Source organism: Motacilla alba, chromosome 18, assembly GCF_015832195.1.
Source record: "Motacilla alba alba isolate MOTALB_02 chromosome 18, Motacilla_alba_V1.0_pri, whole genome shotgun sequence".
Taxonomy (NCBI): domain Eukaryota; kingdom Metazoa; phylum Chordata; class Aves; order Passeriformes; family Motacillidae; genus Motacilla; species Motacilla alba.
This window is the reverse complement of record NC_052033.1, coordinates 7,793,620-7,813,750: the sequence shown is the minus strand read 5'-3', so window position 1 is coordinate 7,813,750 and position 20,131 is coordinate 7,793,620. Positions and strand designations below refer to the sequence as shown.

The 20,131-nt window shown below is 42.8% G+C and overlaps 1 protein-coding gene across 3 annotated transcripts in view; it reads right to left on the bottom strand.

The window, feature by feature from the left end:
• Nucleotides 1-20,131, bottom strand: part of RAB11FIP4 (RAB11 family interacting protein 4) — a 121,312-nt gene that overhangs the window by 75,497 nt on the left and 25,684 nt on the right. For 2 of the 3 annotated variants that reach the window (XM_038156776.1, XM_038156777.1), the window contains exon 2: nucleotides 8,206-8,293. In XM_038156776.1, the coding sequence (XP_038012704.1) occupies nucleotides 8,206-8,293 (88 nt within the window). Of the gene's footprint in view, nucleotides 1-8,205; nucleotides 8,294-8,917; nucleotides 8,972-20,131 lie in introns of those variants that run through there. The other variant, XM_038156785.1, reaches the window with a different exon arrangement.

The following is a 20,131-nucleotide window of genomic DNA, read 5'->3' as shown; positions in this document are numbered from 1 at the left end:
CACTTTGCTGGAGAAGTTAGTGGGCAAGAATGTGTGGTAGGGTCACCTCCCAAAGAGGAGTTTATCGGGGACTAACAATCAAAAACATAATCTACTGGCTGACAGAGGAAAGATGTTAAACTTGTTTGCCTGGAGAGAGCATCTTTCTATGTAACTTGCCCTACCTGCAACTGTCACATTTCCCACCCAGCCATAATCCTTTTCTTCCTCTTGGTTTTAGCTTAAAGTGCTCTGTGCTTGCCTAAGGTTATTTGCTAGTCCTCTCACAGACGAAAATTCAATTTATTGTTTCTACCTTTTGACATTAACAACTAGAGATTATTGCTCATCAAACTGCCTTGTGCCAGCACCCACCGTGAGACTCATCACACATATGAACTGCTTTGCTAAAAGATCTCTGCACCAGATGGAGCAACTACTCCTTAAAGTGAATTACCTCCAGCAAAAAAGGAAAATAAATACAAAGTGCTACACAGTAATGGATGCAGGTTAGTGTAATGAACAGAGTATGTTTCTAGTTTCTCAACAAGAACAGTTTACACCATAATCCCAAGCTTTACTTTCCTAATACAGTTGTACAGTTGTGCTAACAACAGTGCTCTCCCAATTTTTTTTTTTTTTAATTTTTTTTGGTGGGGAAAAGTCACAAAAGTTGTCGGTCTTCAATAAGGATTTAACTGCCCAAAACAAGGGTGTGAGAAATGTTTCTACCTTGCCTCCTTTCAAAAGGCCAGCCAGACTGGTCTGTTAAGAGTCACAAACAGCTCCCAGATCTCCAGGGTCTGAAATGTAGAGTCTTCTGTGTCTCCTCTTTGCTGTTCGTTCCTTATCTAAGATTACTCCTGATCACATTCTTTCATTTCCCTTGTCCATTAGGGAGAACCATTTCATGATAGCTCTTGGCCTGTCATTTATTCAGTAAAAACACTGGGGAGAAAAGCATTGCCTCCTTTGCATCCAACTGACTCAGTGCGGCCCTCACCACTTCTTCACCAGAGCCACCTGACCCAAGCTTTTACAGCCTGATCCAGAACCTGGCCAAGCACCAAATCCATTTCCAAACACCAGCAGCCATTTGATCCAATTTGATTACCAAACTGCATAGCTTAAAATAGCAAACAAAGCCAGATCTTGCTTTTATTGCAGTCACAGGCCAAGTTTCCATCAGTGCTGGCAGATTCAAGGCCTAAGTTCATCTGAGCCAGTCTCCTTCTGCAGGGTGAGTTTTTAGTGGGGAGATGTCTGGGTATGCAGCAGGCAGTATCCCCCTGTGCGCTGCTCTGCATACAAGCTGGCATGACAGCCTGGCTCTCTTCATCCTCCTGGGAAGATCTGCATGTCATTGTACTCCATTAAAAAGGGAAGAAGAGAAGGAAATGCTGAGAGACCATTTTCCTCTGAGATTACTAAACCACATCATTGCTACCTTGCAGACATCTGAACCTGTTCCAACATCCAGCAAATCAATGAAAAAATGGCCACTGGCTTCAAGAATCTCAAGATTGTGCCACTTTTCTTAATCCCTGTTAAGAACTTAATTTTAAGAATAAGTTTTTAGTTCTCCTCTTCTCTGTGAGGACACAAATTGGAATCTCTTCACTCTGGAGGACTGATGCTGGTCTTTTCCTTGGTCCTTCCGTCATCCCTTATCACCAGGAAGGTGATGTACAGTCAGGTGATGAATCAGCTTTCTTATTCAGTGTATTTCTGCAACAGTGCCAATAAAATCTCATCTTTTGCTCCCCTCATCTAAATATAATTTGAATTTTTCAGGTAGTCCAGGGGGTTACACAATGGTGTAACATAAAGAGACAACATTGGAGTGTCTCAAATGCTGTGCCACGAGTGCTTTTATTACCTAGGACATGTTCTTATTAGAACACATCCTGGCTTGCAGCCTGGGAAGTGCATTGAGCTAAATTAGTGTGTCACAGTCCAGACAGAAAACAACAACAAATCAAGGTTTACTCTGGCAAATCTCATTATGGAAATAGGAAGGTACTGGACAAAGATCTGTTCTTTGCTAGCAGAACCACTCCTGAGCAGAACCCTGTGAGCTGAGGTCTGCAGAACTGCCGTGGTGGATATTTCAAGCTGTGCAGCAGTGTACACGCAACGCTAGAATTTATCCAAAAATAACCCATTGCAATGAAATAAAGGAATAATTCCTGGCTACTTTAAGGGCCTCTTGCACTAGAGATATCCTATAACTGCTATAAATTCATTTTCCCGGAAAAGGTAGAACTGAAAGCCACTTACATGGCTGATTAGAGATGTTTCATTTGGATGTCTACCTCTATCTTAAGATATTAATGCGCTCAATGCTCTCTCTCCTTTGCTGCAGTTGGGAAAATTTCATCTACAATTCTGGGCAGCACTTGGCAAGAAGACCTATCTGCACTGCAATAACAGTGAGGAAGCAGAGAGAGGAAAGAATAAGCTAGGAATAGCTCCAGGTCCTTGTGCACCCACCATTGCAGCTCCACTGAAGGGTGCCCTTTATGGAGAAACATTCTGTGAAAGGCTGTGCTCCATGTAAATCACTGTGACACAGACTGGCAGCAAGGCTGTGTCTGGAGAAAGGACTAAGCAATCCGATCACAAAATGAGAGTGGCCAGAAGCTGCTGAATTTTCTTTCCTGGTTAAAAACACCTGATGAGCCAGCACAAAAGCAGCTTCTCCACTCAAGAGACTCTTTGAAACATAGATGTGTATGAGTTCTACTTTAACCAAGCACTGAGTCACTCTCTAGCCTGATCTATCAAAATTATCTGAGTTAAAAATATTTATCCCAATACTACAAATGCAAAGGAAACACAGTTCATTTGGCCAGAATAGGGTCATCTTCAGTCCTAAGCAAAGAGGATGAAAGTCATTTACAAGTCACTAAAGGGGAAGACATCAACCTTTAACTTTTGCAGCTCACTCAGGTGCTACACATGATATCTCTTATGAGATAATTTTATGAATTTACAATCAGTTTTATTTAAAAATGGTTTTCCCACCCTAACAAACATTCAATTTGCAAACAGACATTCTGGCCACAAATAAACTCAATTTTAGCAAAGCTGTTTTCTGCAAATGCTCCAAGAAGGAGATTTAACCCATAACACATCAGACAATTTTCACAGGCAATTAAGCAATTTTAATACTATAGGAAATCAAATCTGGTTACCTAATTGAATGCAGTTGGTTTCTGGCATTTTTCCTAACAGCAAGAGCTTTTTACTTTATCTGCTCTTAGATCTTTTGTGGTGTATTAGACTCATTTATGGTTTCAGGGTGTATTTAGTGAAATTTAGTTAAGTCTTAGAAAACTCTCAAGTACTTTCAGGAGCAGCCAATTTCAGTTCATTGAGCAGCTATAAGTAATTAATTCCAGGAGAGCTCAGCTCTTCACACTCACTGACAGTCCTTGTCCCTGGAGCCATCCCAAGCACCACCCCTGTCAGTAAGTTATTCTTACCAGAACAGATAGATCCATCAGATCATTTCCAGTTACAGCCTCATTGAAGTTTGAAATATACAGCTACAAACCTAAATGGGTTTGTGTAGACTTTGGGGTTTTCTGATGTGTTTTACTGAAATTCTCATGCTGGTGTAGCTGTCCTGGTCCTAAATATCATAGTCAAATAAACTTCCTTTGACATGACTGCAACATACCCATTTCTTAGTCCATGCTAGATCTTCAGGGCACAGCTGGTACAACACTTATCTCAGCTATCGGACTGCAAATTAGATTTTATGATTAGTTGAAGGAGATGGCAAAAACTTGGCACTGGTTTTGTGAAAAATATGTTTGCTTGGAGCATCTGAATGAAACTGTAAAAGCTATTAAGAAAAAAATAATCTCCAGTGAAACAGAAGGCCAGAAATACTCTGCTTTAGAAAACTTTGTTTTGAAAGAACACCATCAAACTTCATACTGTATTATTTTCATATTATTTCAGAGTCCAAATAACTTGTCATAGTCTGAGCTAGCAGAACAGCCAACATCCCTTTTGGAACATTTCTTTGAAACGTCGGGTAAATTTGTATTCTTTGAATTTTCATTAAAAAGTGCTAGGAACTCACAGATAAACATATCTGCTTTTTAACTTTTAGATGCTTATATATTGGCTTGCTTCTAGAAGCTTTCCAACCAACTGCAGTAATTAGATGCCTCAGGACCTAGGGAAGCACAGAGATGGATTTTTAAAGGCAGATGTGTTACTATTTTGAAGATTCAAAGGTTGCTCTATTGCTGCAGGTGGGGAAGTGTATAAATTCACAGCTGTACTTCTTCCACATTGTTAATGAATATGAAGGAGCTCCTACAACTCTCCATTTTCAAATTCCATAACCAAGTATGACTAAAATGTCCTTAAAACTTCTACAGCATGAGGGAAAGGCTCCCTTGCTCCAGGAGAACAACAAGCTGTATGGTTTAATCTGAAAAAACAGTGATTCTGCTACAGCACACAGATTCATAAATGCAGAAATGCTCTGTGCTGACATGGCTCAGTCTCTCCCATTATAAAAGCCATGACGCTCCAAACACTACACAGCAGCCAGCACTGTTTTCATGGTTAAAATAAGCTACAAAGTCAGAATACATCTGCCTTTGTATTTTAATTCTGTATTAATCTGTGTTCATACAGCACCCTCTTATCACTGTGAGCTGTAACACTGAGGGCAGTAGGGGGAGCTCCCCCTTTATTTGTCGGGGTTTGGGTACTTTTAAGCAGACTATCAAAGTGAAGAGACTACTGGAAAGACAACAGAAATTTTAAAATACAAGGAACAGGTCAGACTCCATTGGAGCCTGGTCCTGCAAACATATCTGACTGTGGAACCCACCAGCCTGCAGAGCACAGGGAATTAACAGCTCCACTCAAGCCTTTAAGTATTACAAGTGGCAGAAAATATTTACTGGATCAGTACAATATAAATTCAGAACAGCAAAAACACTCATTGGCTCTGCTGAGCAAACAGTAATGGTTCCCATGCTGACCCTGCTGAAATTAATGTGAATTCAGCCTTTGAGTGATATTCTGGCTGCTCTCATGTCTCTGAGCAGTGCCACAAAGCACTTAGGGAAGAGGCCACAGGTGTTATTTCATGGCACTCGCTCTACAGGCAGACAGTTATTAAAGCCCCGCAGGCAGCAGATAGAGAGGGCAGCTTGAGCACAAGTAAAACCTTCATACTCTGGCATTCCCATGAAATTGCTGTAAAACTTTCAATTTGATGGCAAGACTATCCCTGGCTCTGGCAGAGCCTAATTGCATGGGGAAAGCAGCCTGGACAGCAGGGATTCAGCACAGATGCTGAGGCAAAGTCCTTTAATCCACAAAAGACCAGCAAAAGCAGCAAAGCTTTCCATGAATAGCAAGCACCATACCTGTCCAGTATTCCACCAGAATTCCACCACAGTGGGAAGGAGCTCCTTCAACACCTTCTTTTCAGCACCTCTAGCATACTTACCTCCACTTGGACAAATCTTCTCCACCACTACTGTCAGTGAGATTGCTCATCCTTACCCACAGCTCCTGCTACGCAGCAGTTGAAGGAAATTAACTGTTTTCCACCTGACAGTCCCAGCAGCTGCTGCAGAGGTACATGACCCATACGTCATGAGGTTTATGCAGCTCCAGGAGGAAACAAGGCTTGATGTTCATTTGCAGAGGAGCACAACAATTCTCATGTGTACCATGCAAGAGTAAACAATGCCCTGGTTTATGGAGGACAGAGGCCAAGCTGCAGATTTTAGATCCAGGGGCAGGAGTTTCTCTATCAACCAGTTACAGAGCATTAAACACTTAGATGTTTGGGATTTTTTCAAGTTCCAGAATTTGGCTTTTCACAGAAATCCAACCCTGGATATGAAATGCTCAAGCCAACATCATCAGAGGTCAACTCTGATTTGAATCTATTGCTCTCAGATGTCTGAAACCTCATGATTTAGATGAATTCAAGGCACTGAACCACCAGAAACCCTTGACACAATATCACCTCTGTGCAGCAAAAAACTTCATCACCATACTATAAAGGCAAGCATCGTTAAGACAAATTAATTTGAAATCTCATAAATAAGAAATATAGTAAGGCATTAGGATTGTAAAGCTTGAATTTAAACATTTGGCTTCCATTGCTAAGAATAGCATAACTTCATACTCTATTACTGAAAACCCCAGTGGATTTATAGTAGCGTCTCATTTTGCTCTATTAATCTGACTGCCCCAAGCAATTGTAATAGGCTGAGATGTCAAAGAATCATATTTATAATCTGTTGCTGCCAAGACAAATTGCTTTTGTTTGATAATAAGCCTGCTACTCCCCTTGGGATGTGGCTGCACTAAAACAACATGGTGGAGGCTTTCCATTCTGAAAGGCAGACATGCCCTTTCTGAACTTTAACATAGCCAATTTAATTTTTAAGGAAAATATGGCAGATAGCCAAAGATGAATAAAATTTCCATGCTGTGAGGTGAGCAATAGAAGCAGTTTTTCTAAAGAGATGCTGTGAAAACATGCAGCACAGTGTCTTATCAGAAATAGATACAGCTGCTGCTGCTTGGATGATAAACACTTAGCACTGAGTCTGTGTAAGTGTTGAAATGCTAATGATGTGCTAAGGGAGCTCTAGGTGATGCTGCAGAACTGGGTGATTTCTCTGCATCTGTTCACAGATACATCCTAACAACCATCACACAAACGATCTGGACCCTACATGCTCCACACCTGGGCTTTAAGCTATTCATAAACTTGGAGTGCAAGGTACACCAATTTGTCCTGGTCACATCTTTGCAGGATTAAACCTTAGGATATGAACACAAGAATTAGTTCCCACGAGGTGAGCAAGGATGAAAACCCCCAAAGCCTCATGGCTGGTAACTCAATACTCTCACGCTGTCCCCACAGTAAAGGAGATGCAGCTGCCCACTCCATCCCTGAGGGTACATGGACAAAGGCACAATCACCACAGAAGTGATGTTCTGGGTCATTTCTATCCCTTCCTGATCATATTTTGTGCATTTGTGCAATCTTTAGACTGTGAATTAGAGAAGACACCAGATGATTTAGACAGCTTGTGTCTTACTAAAGCTAGAACTCAGTTTGCTATAGCATTTTCTGCTCAAGGAAAACCCCAAGCAGAGATTTTAGGGTCTGGGCACAAATGTAATAACTTTCCTCCTGGGCTTTCTCTTGCCTTCTCTTCAAACACATCAGTGTCACCTTGGACGGTGTCTCCAAAAACACTGATGAGAGCAGCTTCTCACGGTAATTTTTTCTAATTATACACTGTCTTTGGCTGCCATAAACTTTAATTAAAAGTACAGTGGTTTTATGTTTTTGCATCGTTATAGCTTCATAATAATCTTATCATAGCAGACTCTCCAGAGGCTTCTCCTGGAACCACACCACAATCATTGTGACATTCACCTTGTCCCTGAAGTGAAGCCTCTGGGCTATGACATCACTCCAACACTTTAGAAAGGACACACCACCTGTCCAGAAAAGATGGATATTTCACTATAGGAAGTTAGAAAAGCAATCAGCAGCAAATCAGCTGAAGCTCCTCCTCACTGTTTTGATTTTTTTTTTTATGCCTTTAGGCTAAGCTCTAAAGCATAACAACGTCAAGGACATTTTCCTTGGAAAGGAGGTGGTTGGATCCACCTGATCTCAATCTTCAGGGTTTGCATGCCAACCTGTAATTAACTTCTTTCCTTCCAATACATGACGTCAAGTACCCTAACAACATGAATTAATTATGCCTTGCAGATACCTCAAGAGGAATTTCTTAAATTTCCTAGTGGAAAACTGAAAGCCCAAGGGCTCCCTAATTCCCCTGAGGTAAATCAGTGGCAGAACCCGATCAGAATCTGGAAGTACCAAACCTGGACCCTGTCTGTTAACCACAAAGCCACTTTTTTCTTCTGCTGTATTTGTCTTTAAGCCACAACACATTTAATCTGACTAAAATTAGCAGTAAACCAATGCCCAAGCACCTAAGGATGAAGGAACTCTAGCATTGCTCACCATTAATACATAAGATGCACAAAAAGAAAAAATATCCTGGCTCTGTTCCCAGAGCTGCTCTCCTGTCACTACAAATAACCAGAGTTAAAAGAGAGGATGTCTTTGATCATTACATTTTCTGCAACCAGAGAAACATTAGTGGAACTGAACGGGATTATTTTTAAGAAATATGCACATACCTTTGATAGCAAAAACTCCGTGACAGAAGTCCTTAAAATTGATTCTTCCCAAATCATTCGGGTCCAAGTACTTTGCCAGCTTTTCCACCTAAAATAAAAGATGAAAAAATATATGTTGAGCTTGGTGTATTGTCTGTTGCTCTTATACAATCTGTATCTTCTATAGAAGACTACAAGTTGAAGAATACTCACACTGTTCACTTGAACCAGCCAATAAATGGTTATGCAATGAGAAATCATGTCTTGTATGACCTTGGTGCTGACCAAGGCATGTGCTCTGACCGAAACTTCTTCAGCTGGGACACATCAATCCTGTCCTATGGGGATCTCAAGAGCTTAATAAGGGGAGAATCTGTGACTTATCCTCTCACCATAGAGCAGGGTGCCAACAGAATCTCTTCTCTGGGAGCTCTTGCCACGCATTCAGCTCAGAGGAACTTAAAACCTTAGTGGTTCTCCACCCCTCTTCTCACAAGTTCTCAGGGAAGGGGAATGGACAGACCAAGATGTGCACAGCCCATCGCCGTCTCATTCCCTAAATAATCTAGATTACAGGAGAGAAAACCCATTGGGCACTTGGAATGAAACCAAACTTCCTTGACACAGCAGAAGATATAATTTTTGTATAGGAAAATTAACAGTGCAAAAATATATTCATGTGATGACAGAATGGTTGTGTCTAGTACACTGTGCAAACAAGCAATGTACTTACTCTGTATAATCTCAGTTTCACAGTTGAGTCTTTCTGATCATTATTCACCAACAGAACGAGGTTATACTGAATTTAAACACAGCCATCAAATTAGTACTTGCCCCATAAATCGTCTGGCAAATTTTTCAGGAAGGTTTTGGGATAGAGGAAGAAAAGCAGCCTAGACTGGAGATGCTCTTGTGCTGTCTAGAAAAAAAAGGAAAGGAGGAACAAGTAGCTGAAGAAGAATAAAGTGAGAGGCAGACCAGTCCAGGGGGGTGAGTGCATGCCTGGACCATAGCTGGCTGCTCTTTCTGACAACCACTCTGCTGGAGTTTGTGTACATCCCCTTGTGAGCCAGTGCCTTTCCCTGTAGCACCTTGCAGGGACCCTCACTAAGGCAGAGGTAGCCTCTTACTGCTCCTAAGAGCTCACAGCCAGTTCCACACAACCCTGCCCTTGGCTGGGCCCTCCAGACACTCAGGAGTTTGAACAAGCTGAGTATAGGGACAGCAGGCGTGGAGGAGGCCACAGAATCCTACTGCAGCACAATCTGCGTGAGCTCAGATATGTCAGTCTGAGCAGCAACAAAAGCCCAGCTGCAAAGATGCAGCAAATGAATCCAGATGACCTAGTTTCTCAATTTGCTGGTGTGGTTTTTTCCCATGTGCTAGCAAAGCCCCAGCAGCTTCCCAAAGCCCTGCAGATAAGCACTCATGTGTGCGCATGACACTTCTTACAGGCACTTCTCAGGGCCTATAAATTCCCTCTGTACCAATAACTGCCATGATAAGCTAAAGGGCTCATTTAGAACCTGCAAATCTGGATTTAAAAAAATTTAAAATTTTACTCATTTGCAAAATTCTATATGGAATGAGAAAGGCACAATTTGATCATTAAATTGCATCCTTTCCCCTCTAATTTTCTTAGGGAAAATAAAAAATCAGCTTGCATAGGCAGGACAAGTAAGGAGCTATATGATGAATTCAGAGCTCATGACAAGCTAGACATTTTCTTAAAACTATCATATTGCAAAAGGCTTCCACAGGTCCAGTCCTGCCAGCTGGGCAGCAGAGCCCAGATATCAACTGGGTGCGACTCATGATCAAATTTCCACCCTGGCATCACAAGGAATTACTGTAACCCCACTAATTTAGAGCACCAGAACACACATCTGTGTTTCCAAAAAAAAAAAGCTGTTTCACCAGAAACCACAGTGTGTGGTTAATGCATACCAGACTAGCTGAAAATCCTGACTGAAACCAATTAAGTAGAGACATGCTTGATACAGAAAATCCGGGTCAGCGTTATCCCTTATCCTTCACAAACAACAACTGTGTTTTTAATTTTAATGCACAGATTCCTGCAGTCAGTTGGGAAGCCTCTAGTCTATTTAATATTGTACTATAACACAGTGGTGTCACTGGGTGCTCCCAATGAATCTGGCACTTTAAGTTTATTTCTCAAAGTTGATCCAATGATTTTTGTCCACCAGCTGCTCAGACATTTAAAATCACACTTTTAAAATCAAATTAAATGAGATGTTATGTGCCTGGGAGTGTGTACTATGGAGGAACAAAGGATATGTTCACATTTAGGTCTAAGCAATGTCTTAAGAGTAAATGAAATTATCACCTGAGCAAAGTACTTCAGTGTCCAGTTTCCCCTAAATCTAATTTGCAGGTTTTCAGTTGGATATTACAATGCAAATGACTGACATCAGTGCAGGAGATGACTAAGAGTTTACAGAACAGCCTGATGGAATTAATGCCAGCAGTGCTCACATCTTCAGCCAGGAATAAACACAGCTCCCATCGCAGGTCAGGGGATAAAAGGATTTTGATCACCAGGGACTGCGTTTAGGTGGATACTTGCAGAGGGTTTGTGCATTAATATACACACATATTTGGTACATAAATCCCTGCATATTTGCACACAGTTTACAAGAGCCTGCAGTGCACTTGGTGATGCATTTTTACCAATAGCTTTCTGGAATAAGGCAAGAAGCTCTTCCTCGTTAATTCCAGACTGAAGGCATTGCTTTAAGTTAAATTTCAATCTGTGGCTAAATAAACTACAGCTACCCCTAAATCTTCTCTGGAGTCTACACTCTATAAACTACCCTTCTGCTTCACTTTGTAAAGAAATAAAGTCCTCTTCTTCTCCTTCTCAGAAAGGGTTGGCTCCCCACAGTGAATCACAAGTTGTTTTATTTATTCATTGCCTTGGGAACCTTATGGATTTGTCAGCCTACCTGGCAGGCTGGGTGACACTGAAGCCTTTTTTGCAGTCAACAACCCCCTGGGACTGGGGGAGTCCACAGCCCCTGCCAGGGAATGAGGGACAGCAGCTCTGTCCTTGATAATAGAACAGGTGGCACAGCCCAGGTCTGCACATGCGGGACACACAGGATGGGCCAGTCCTGGGCACACTCAGACTACTGGGCCCCACATCTCTGGGCTCTGCTGATCCCCTGGCAAGGGATACAGGACCACAAAACCAACTGCTGCCAAAATTCAGTGTGAAATAAGTGTGTGATTATTGTGGTATCTACAGGCAGCATGGAGTGCTCCAGAGTTTAACATCAGAAGTCACCACAATGAATAGGGGCAGTGTTTTGAGCTGGGGACAGACCTTCTCTGCACAGAGCAGTCCCCCACCACGTGGGATAGACAGCACAAACAAGGATTGCAAACTAGTTCTTCACTGTAGGAAGTGAACAAAGGCAGAAAAAAAATGAGCTGCAGGCTCAATAATCCATCTGGTTCTTTTGGCAGCTGCAAGGGTGTCTTTAATGAACTCTTCAGTTGACATCCAATAGTCAGAGAGAGGACATAAATCTGAGAAAGAAGAAATAAATTATTTTTCTTTGGGAAGCAACTGGAGAAAACCAAACCTCTGTCCCTCTTGTTTAACTTGCCTGGATGAATGGGTGATTACCCTTTCAATGCAAACATGTTTCTCCACTGTAATAACTGTTCACTTCAGCCAAGGTGTTGCCTCCTGTCCCTTGGGTTTCCTAGCCATCCTGACTGCCCTGCAAAGGGGTGTTTGCCCCGTGCTGCTTTCTGACATACAAGAAGAGGCTGGGAGCACTTGAAAAAGCAGAATGGAAGAAGGTTTGTAGCAGAGAGAGTGGAGGAAGGGGAGAAAAGAGGACAAATCACTGACAGACCTCAGAAGATATTTATTGAAACTGATCTTTTCTTGCAAGTGAGTTCAATACAGGGGCACCTGTACTGAATAGCCAAGGAACCCTCTCCAGACCCCTAGCCAGCTCTTGTACTGAAGCCGCCAAGACAGCATCAGTACTTTTTCCAGCAAAGATTTTCTGTCTGGAACTGAATTCTGCTTCCATTTGCAGGCAAGAAGAAACTCAGACGTCTATTTGCCTCACTTAATTTTCTTCAAAAAAGAAGAGATTTTGTTAACACACACACACACACAAAAAAAAAAAAAAAAAAAAAAAAAAAAAAGTAAGATTTAGAAGTAATTGAGTTCAGAGGGACCCCACATCAGCTCTATAAACTGAAATCTGACAGCAGGATCCAAATCACAGCCAGAAGATGCCATTTGAAATAAACAACTTGTCTCAGTAATTTGCCTTCATACTACAGGAGTCTGTGAGCACGTCTCACCCTGAAGTGTGAGCAGGGAGCACCTGGGAGCTGTGACAGAGGCAACACAAGCATTTGCAGGAAAAGGTCAGACTGTGCTGTGGCAGTGACAGTCAGGCAGGATCTCCTGAGACAGAAGCATTTGTGAGAAACCTCAAAAAAACAGCAAAAGGAGATTAAACATGTACAGGCCGCAGGGTGGAATTAGAGAGCTTCCCACATGATTTATAAAAGGAGCAGCAGAACTGCACTTGCCCTGGTTTCAACAGACTGGCCTTTCCCACATTTGGAAAGGGTGTAAGTTTACACCTGGACAGTTGGAAATGCTGCTCTGGCTGCAGGGCTGGGCAACGAGACCACCACGTGTGTGAGAGCCACCCCTGTCCTTTTCACCAGCCCCTGGGTTCAGGTGTTGTTGGCACTGATGTGGTCCCAGATGTTGGAGCTCTTCAGTCAGAAGGGCTATCTTTGATGAGCTGGGATTTATAGATGGAGGGGAAAGTAATGAGGTTTCTCTCTGATATTGTGGCATTTCAGGGAAGCAACACAAGAAGAGGGAAATAATTTTACATTGCATTGGAGAAACTGGCACTCACACAATTGTGGTACCCACTGTCATATGAGACGCTGAAAACAGAGACATGTTGCAGAGAACTGACATACAATTAAAACATCTTACACAACCAAAAAACGAGAGGTTTTTTTCTGTTTAATTTGGCAAAAGAGAGGTCAAGTGATGATTTGTTACTAGGTATAAAGACTTCTGCAAGCAGGAAACTACAGGTTCAAAAAGATTGTAGCAGAGGGAAGACATAAAGAACCATTATGTTATGAATGAAATTGCCAATCTAATTTTATCAATAATTTGCGAGAGCCAAATTATGATATAATAACAAAGTATAAAATTTATTTCGCGTAAAAATGACAGAATTTCGGTCAGCCACGAATCGGACAGAGTCTAGCCCGGGAATAGACGGAATAGACCCTGGGTGACGCACTTACGCAGCTCTGAGCCCTGGCAGCTCCAGAGTGCAGCGGCACACCATGGCCTTCTCGACCGCGGGCTAGGAAGTCCATTGTCCTTTTCTTAATCAAACAAGTCCCAAAGGCTTCTCCAGTCCAGTAGAATGCTATCTGATGGAAGATGGTCCAGTCCTCGATGTCTTCGGGAATAATTCATCGACTTCTGGTCTTGTGCTAGACAGGACTCAAACAATCATGCTAACAATCCACACCGTTCCATTCCGAGAGCGATATCCTTGTTAACATTCTAAATACCAGATATTCATTCCTTACTGGAAGTCCCTTTTACAAACTAAGAGATTTCCCAGAAGCAGATTACAAATCTGAATAGTGTGAGCTCCTTCCCTCCGGTTGTGAGTAGCCAGGTGTGTTGTTGATAGCATAATTCCTTGCTTAACTGAAACCTCGAAACTCTGAGTTACTGCTGTGCTTCACATGTAAATGTAGCCTACTGGCGAGGTATGTGTGTGTGTGCCGGTTTCTCAATCCTGCCGGCCGTTTTCCCTGGTTTTTCTGAAACATGTCCAGATGCGATCCCCACATCAATCCCAATCCTTTAATATCTAAAACTACTTCTAATATGTTTTATACTACCTTACATTTGCTATTTACCTAAATCAAATATGAATTTTGACACTCATCCATAACAATTATCTGCAAAATAAAACTGAAAAGACTCCAATTAAAAGCAAAGGACAATTATTTTATCAGCACCATTGTTTACCCACCAGAACTATAAATTAGGAAGGGTCTGGAACGATAAAAAGCAACTGGAGTCCCTCATCTGAGGCCTTTTGAGAAGGCGAGACACACCTAGAAAATCTACCTAGGCTAGAATAATTGGGTTACACTCTGAGCTGTCACCATTTCAGGATGTCACATGAGATGACCTGATGCTCTCCCTGAGCCTGACCCTACAGCACACAGGACCATGTTCCCAGTCACACATGTAAGGAATGGAAGGCCAGCATTTCAGAGTCGAGTCCAACAAGCTGCCAGCCCACTCAGTCCTGGCAGACTGTGCATCGTAAATAATTCATACCACTGCAAACAGCATCATGAATTTCCATCAGCTGCTGTCAGATCCCAAAGCATGCAGGGACATACATCATTGCTGGAAACAATGGCTTTGAATTTGCTTTGAATTTTGATTTCAAGCACCACTCATTGCCCCTTTATCTGTGGGCTTCAAGCCTGAAAGTTGGTTTCTCTGTGATCTCTCTGTAAATAGAAAGGATTGTTTCAGTTTCTGCTTTAACTGTGCACACCCAATTTACCAGCTAGAAGGCAGAACTTGGGACTGTGTCCTAAATGACATAAGCAAATCTGTTGACTAATCTTGGCCTCAACTTTGAGCAAATTCCTTAATCTGTCAAATCCACCATTTACTAATGGCTGCAATGCAGAAAGTCTAATCAAATTCAAGGGAGTCCATTCACTTGTCTTCCCTGGCGTAGCATAACACATGGAATTGCATCTTCTTCCAAATATGACCTGAATCCACGGGGCCTCGGTCCAAGGGGAGAAAAATATCCACCAGTTATCCAGATGGAGAAAATATCCACCATGCGGAGGATGTGAAAGTTATCCGTGAATCACAAAGGCACAGAAAGAAAGAGGTGGCTCCAGAAGCACTGCAGGTGGCTAAGTGCATTCAGAGGCAAAAGGAAGCTTCCAGTGCTGATGTGTTTTGAATGCTCTGTGCAAGCACCACCTGGGCTCAGGTGGGCAACAGATGGTGAGCGCAGCGGAGCCGCTGAGGCAGGAGTGGCTGCGGAGCTGCAGCACACATGGCAGGGCAGCTGCTGCCCTTCCCCAAGGCAGGGACACACAGCTCCAACCTGCTGAGCTGGGCTGGGGAGCACTGCGCAGAGGGACAAGGAGCAGAGCAGGGAAGGAACTGCCTCGTCTCACCTTCTGGAGGGAAGGCAGGAGCTGTAGGATCCATATCACAGCCCCCAGGGCAAGAGGGTTTATCTTGACTGGGAGATCCCTGCTGGGGGGAAAGACACGGCATCCAGTGGCCATGGGGCTGTGGCACCGGGGGCAGAGCAGCAAGTCTTCCAGTAGCATGATGTTACCAGCAAATTATTTCATCTGCCTTGGCTTCCCCATCTTTAAAATGGTGACGGCAATACCGACCCCGCGCTCAGAGTGCACCATAAAGGCAGTGATGCTGCAGACAGCAATGGAAGCTGCCTGGAGCTGGTCCATACTGTAGCTGGTGGGGTTTCTTACCCTGTCTCACTTGCTCACGGGCTGGTGTCTGTCATCTCTGGATGCATCTGCTCAACTGGACAATGGAACACCAGGCATGCTGGTGATCTGACATAATACACAGGTATTTCTAATCTGTACTCTGCTGCAATGAAATCTGCCCCACTGGGCAGACCCTTGTCATCATCTCATTTTCAGCATTTTGTTATGTTAATAGCATTTTATTATCTTCTGATGGGAAAAGACTGAGCCACACAGTACTGCTGAGAGAACACATTAGGGACGGACTTGTTCAAAATATTTTAATATGCAAATGAACTATTAAGAGAACACAATACTCCATGAACATCAATAAATGTTTGTGTATAACAGAAACACAGGCAGTGTTAGGAAAATTGATGCTGCAATTTCTGTTCCACATTGAGAAATCACTTGCAGTCTTTAACACACGATGACACAAACCTAATTTGGGATAACAACAAATACAATTCTTGCCCTACATACCCCAATTTTCTAGGTATCATCCTTACAGTTAGAATGTCTAACCATAGCTGAGATCCAAAAGTCATTACTCTTAAGGAACCCCTTCTCTCACACCATATACCTTCCTGGTTAACCTCTGTACTTACACAATGAAACGTTTTACAACCACAAAGAATCACCAACGAAGTTTGAAACAGAGTGCATGTGAATAGCTCTGAATCTGACCTCACTTGAGAAAGAATCATTGCCTGGAATTAAGAAGTTTTCAGAACTTCCTCAGAGTACACATCCCAAAGAGACAGTTTACAGAGACAAAAACTACCTTCCCCCATTTTATCTTCAAGCCAGAAACCAGCAAAATCCTGGTGAGCTTCTCCTTTGCCAATCTACACCTTTGGATGTATCAATTGTTTATACACACAACAGTCCTATAAGTGTAATTAATATCTATTTTATCCCTCTTAATGCAACGTAGCAGCTGACAATGAGCAAGTGCCAGAATCTTAAGACCAACCTCTCTCTCCAGTCTCCCCCACGATCTATGGATATGTGAGAACTGAGAACCTTTCACTTAGTTATTTAAACAGCTGATTTAAACAGGATTCCATTTCCCTCCTTCCCTCTGATGCTGTGTTGCAAAACAAGACATTTGGCTGGGCCCACCAATCTTACAACAGTCTATGGGGAATCCCACACAGTCTGGAATACCATGGGAACAGAGAGCAAAGCTAAAAATATGCCGAGCCATCTGTTCACCCTACAGTGATTTTTTGTGTTGTTCTGAAAACAAAGGGTTAATGTGTTGAACTGTTTTCCTAAAACCACTGATTCATTCACTTGCTAAAATAAGCAGAGCTACATTAACACCTTCTCCTCCGCAGCTATCAGAACTGAAGCCAAGGCTGCCTGGGAAAACAAAGCTGCTAGCAAAAGCTGTGAAAAGCTGAAATGAGGCACAGCCCATTATCGTCCCCATCAGCATAAGTCAAATACAGCAGAAAATAGTCAGATCACAAGAGACACATGAGGCAATTGGTCACGTGGGTGCAGCATATTTTCCTTTAAACCAGGAGCAGGAAAATGTTTGCATAATCATCAGGGCTTATCTACAAGTGCTGCAGCGTGGACTGATTTTCAGTGAAAATATTCTTCCTCTCTGCAGCTTGTAGTGTGTGTGATCGTTCTCATCAGTACATAAAGGGAACTTACACAGAATAATGTTTTTCATGGCTTTCAGTTGTGAGACATCAGCCAAACAGGATCTACTCTCAGAATAATTATCGTGTTTTGTAGTAAAACTGGGAGAGAGGTGGGGTCCATAGTGCCAGAAAACACTTTCTTGGTGCCTTCCTTGCTGACACATCTGCATTTTAATTGAGGCGTTATGGTTTGCAAAGAACAAACGAAATACCAAAGGCCAGCAGGAAGGAGCTGGAGAGCGTGGGGAGAGCAGAGCAAGTCAGGTAGGTTGGTTACAGGGAGCAGTTCAGACAACAGGGGGTCTCCAGGGATATACAGCACTCAGAGCCAAACAGGAGCTTCAGAAAATTCGTCAAACCAATGACCAACAGAGCCAAAAGCCAGTGCTGAAATCCAGGCAGTGGCTCCAGACTGCCCGGCTGACACAAAATCAGAACAAGGCACTTTTGTGCCAGCCGTGGTATGGCACTTCACTTGTTCATCTCAGATTCACAGGTCAAGAACATAGCTAAGTGCAACAGCACTCACAAGATATTGTATCACCCAGTTTTGTCAGCAAATCCTCACAAGGCTGGATTTCTAGTGCCAAAGTTACAAAGCAAGTGTTACACTTCAGACAGCCACTTCTCTTGACTGTGTGCTTTATTGTTATATTCTCTCCTTAACACACAAAGCTAACCCAACAATATGCAACCAGCACACAGAGCTATGCTTCACACACATCTACTTTCAGAAAGAATTTAGATTTTGGTCTGAGAGCCAGCCAAAGGTCTGCCCAGAGCAGCATAATTCGGGCATCCTCAAGTCTCTCAGCCTGGTCTCCTGAAATCAATTTTGAAATGTTTAAAGGGAATGTGGCTGGCTTTTGGCATGCTCACAGATATAGAGCACAAAATGTAGGCCTTGAGATCTGATCTCAAATGAAAAAGCCTGAGCAGCAGCGCTGAAATTAAACTGAATGAAAGAAATTTCATGGCAAATTAATGCTTTGTCACAAAAATGAGCATGGGAGGAATGAGGATGGGATGACCTCAGCTCAGGGAGACACACATTAGTTAAGATGACAAACATCAGGCAGAAAGGTATGATTAAAGGAACAATATTCCACTTAGCTGAAGGGAAAGATCTTAACCTTTAGAAAAGTGCGGCTGAGAGATAATGTCCTTCCAGTCCTTCCCCGAGGACAAGAGAAGGAAATGAGCAGTAAGTGCCACTCATTATGGTGGGATAATTACCAAGTCTGCAATGAGGGTGACAGGTTTGAACAGCAGCTGACTATTCTGACGTTCAGACTGGGGAAGCAGGATAAGCAGGCTGCGACAGCCGGGATGAGCACGAGTCCGGACTGTCAGTGCTGAGAGGTGGTAGCAAGGAACCCCCCAACCAACAGCAAAACTACCCGAGGCTGAGGGAAGGAGGGAGCCCTTCCTGCCCAGCTCGCACAAGCAGCCAGATTCCTGACCAGAGCACTCGCACCGTGTTAATCTTCTCTAATTCCCCCCTGTGCCTTGCTGCAGTTGCCAGCTCCAGGCAATCCAACAGCCCAGAAGCCACGGCAGACCTCACGTTCCCATGCCATGAGCAATGCCCCTGTAGAGAAATGCGTCACTCAAACTGCAGCGGAGGAAACTTTGTATAAAATCACACACAGAAATCCACACTGCTCTTTGATCTATACCGGGGAAAACCATTAGACAGAATGATAATCAGCCAGCATTTTTGTGTGGAAAGGGTCGGAAATACAAAGCTTGAATGCACAGAAAGGAATGTTCTTTACAGCCTTAGAAGCTGTACAAGGGTGTTTCATGTTACAGAACTGCCCGCACTGTGCATCCTCATTAGCCATCACACCCTGGTCAACATTAGAACTCTAAAATGGTTACAAGGCTGAATGGAAGAAAGATCCAAAATGCAATAGAAAAATCCCAAAAAGAGATGAAGGTGAACAGCTACGATGGGATTGCACTTCTGTGTTTCAGCAGTGTGCCCAATGAATATGCTATCAATTAGTCTTGGTATTGTAAGAAGCTCCGTGAGGGACTGGACCCAGCATTTTTGGCTGACTGCACACACTATTGGAAAGATACTATCTGACACAAAGGTAATTTTCTCAACTGACATGTGATTTCACCTTCTCTTCTTATCCAGAAACAGATGGACTGCAAAGCGTGCTGGGCCTGGGGACTAAGTAGGAGAGGGTAGTTTTTGAAAAAGAGATTTAGGTAATGATGTGATGACTTCCATCAGCTGGAAAATCACATCTCTCAGGCTCAGGTAAACAGGTCACTATTCCCAGTCCAGCTGTCAGTCAGGATAATAGTCACTTGAGAGGCATTTCTGTCCAGGTGTGTGGGACTGGACTGTTCATGCCTGCATGTACAGCACAGAGGTCCACAGGGCTGTTCCTGTTCTGTGGAATTGTTTCCTTCTAAAGTCTTTTAAGATGTTACTGTTTTGATCTTGCTCATTTCTACAGCTGCCTTTTCCAACTGCCTTTTAGTAGGGATGTAGCTTGCCTTCTCTGTCAATATGTGTATATTTATTATCTCCCAGTGGTATATGCCAGTTTATTTTTGATATCTATTGATGCTTTGTGTATCAGTATGTGAATTCATTTTTTTCCCACATTAAAATCAAACCAAACAGCCTGACCAAAAAAATTGTCCTTTTGATTTTTCCAGCGAATATAAGTTCC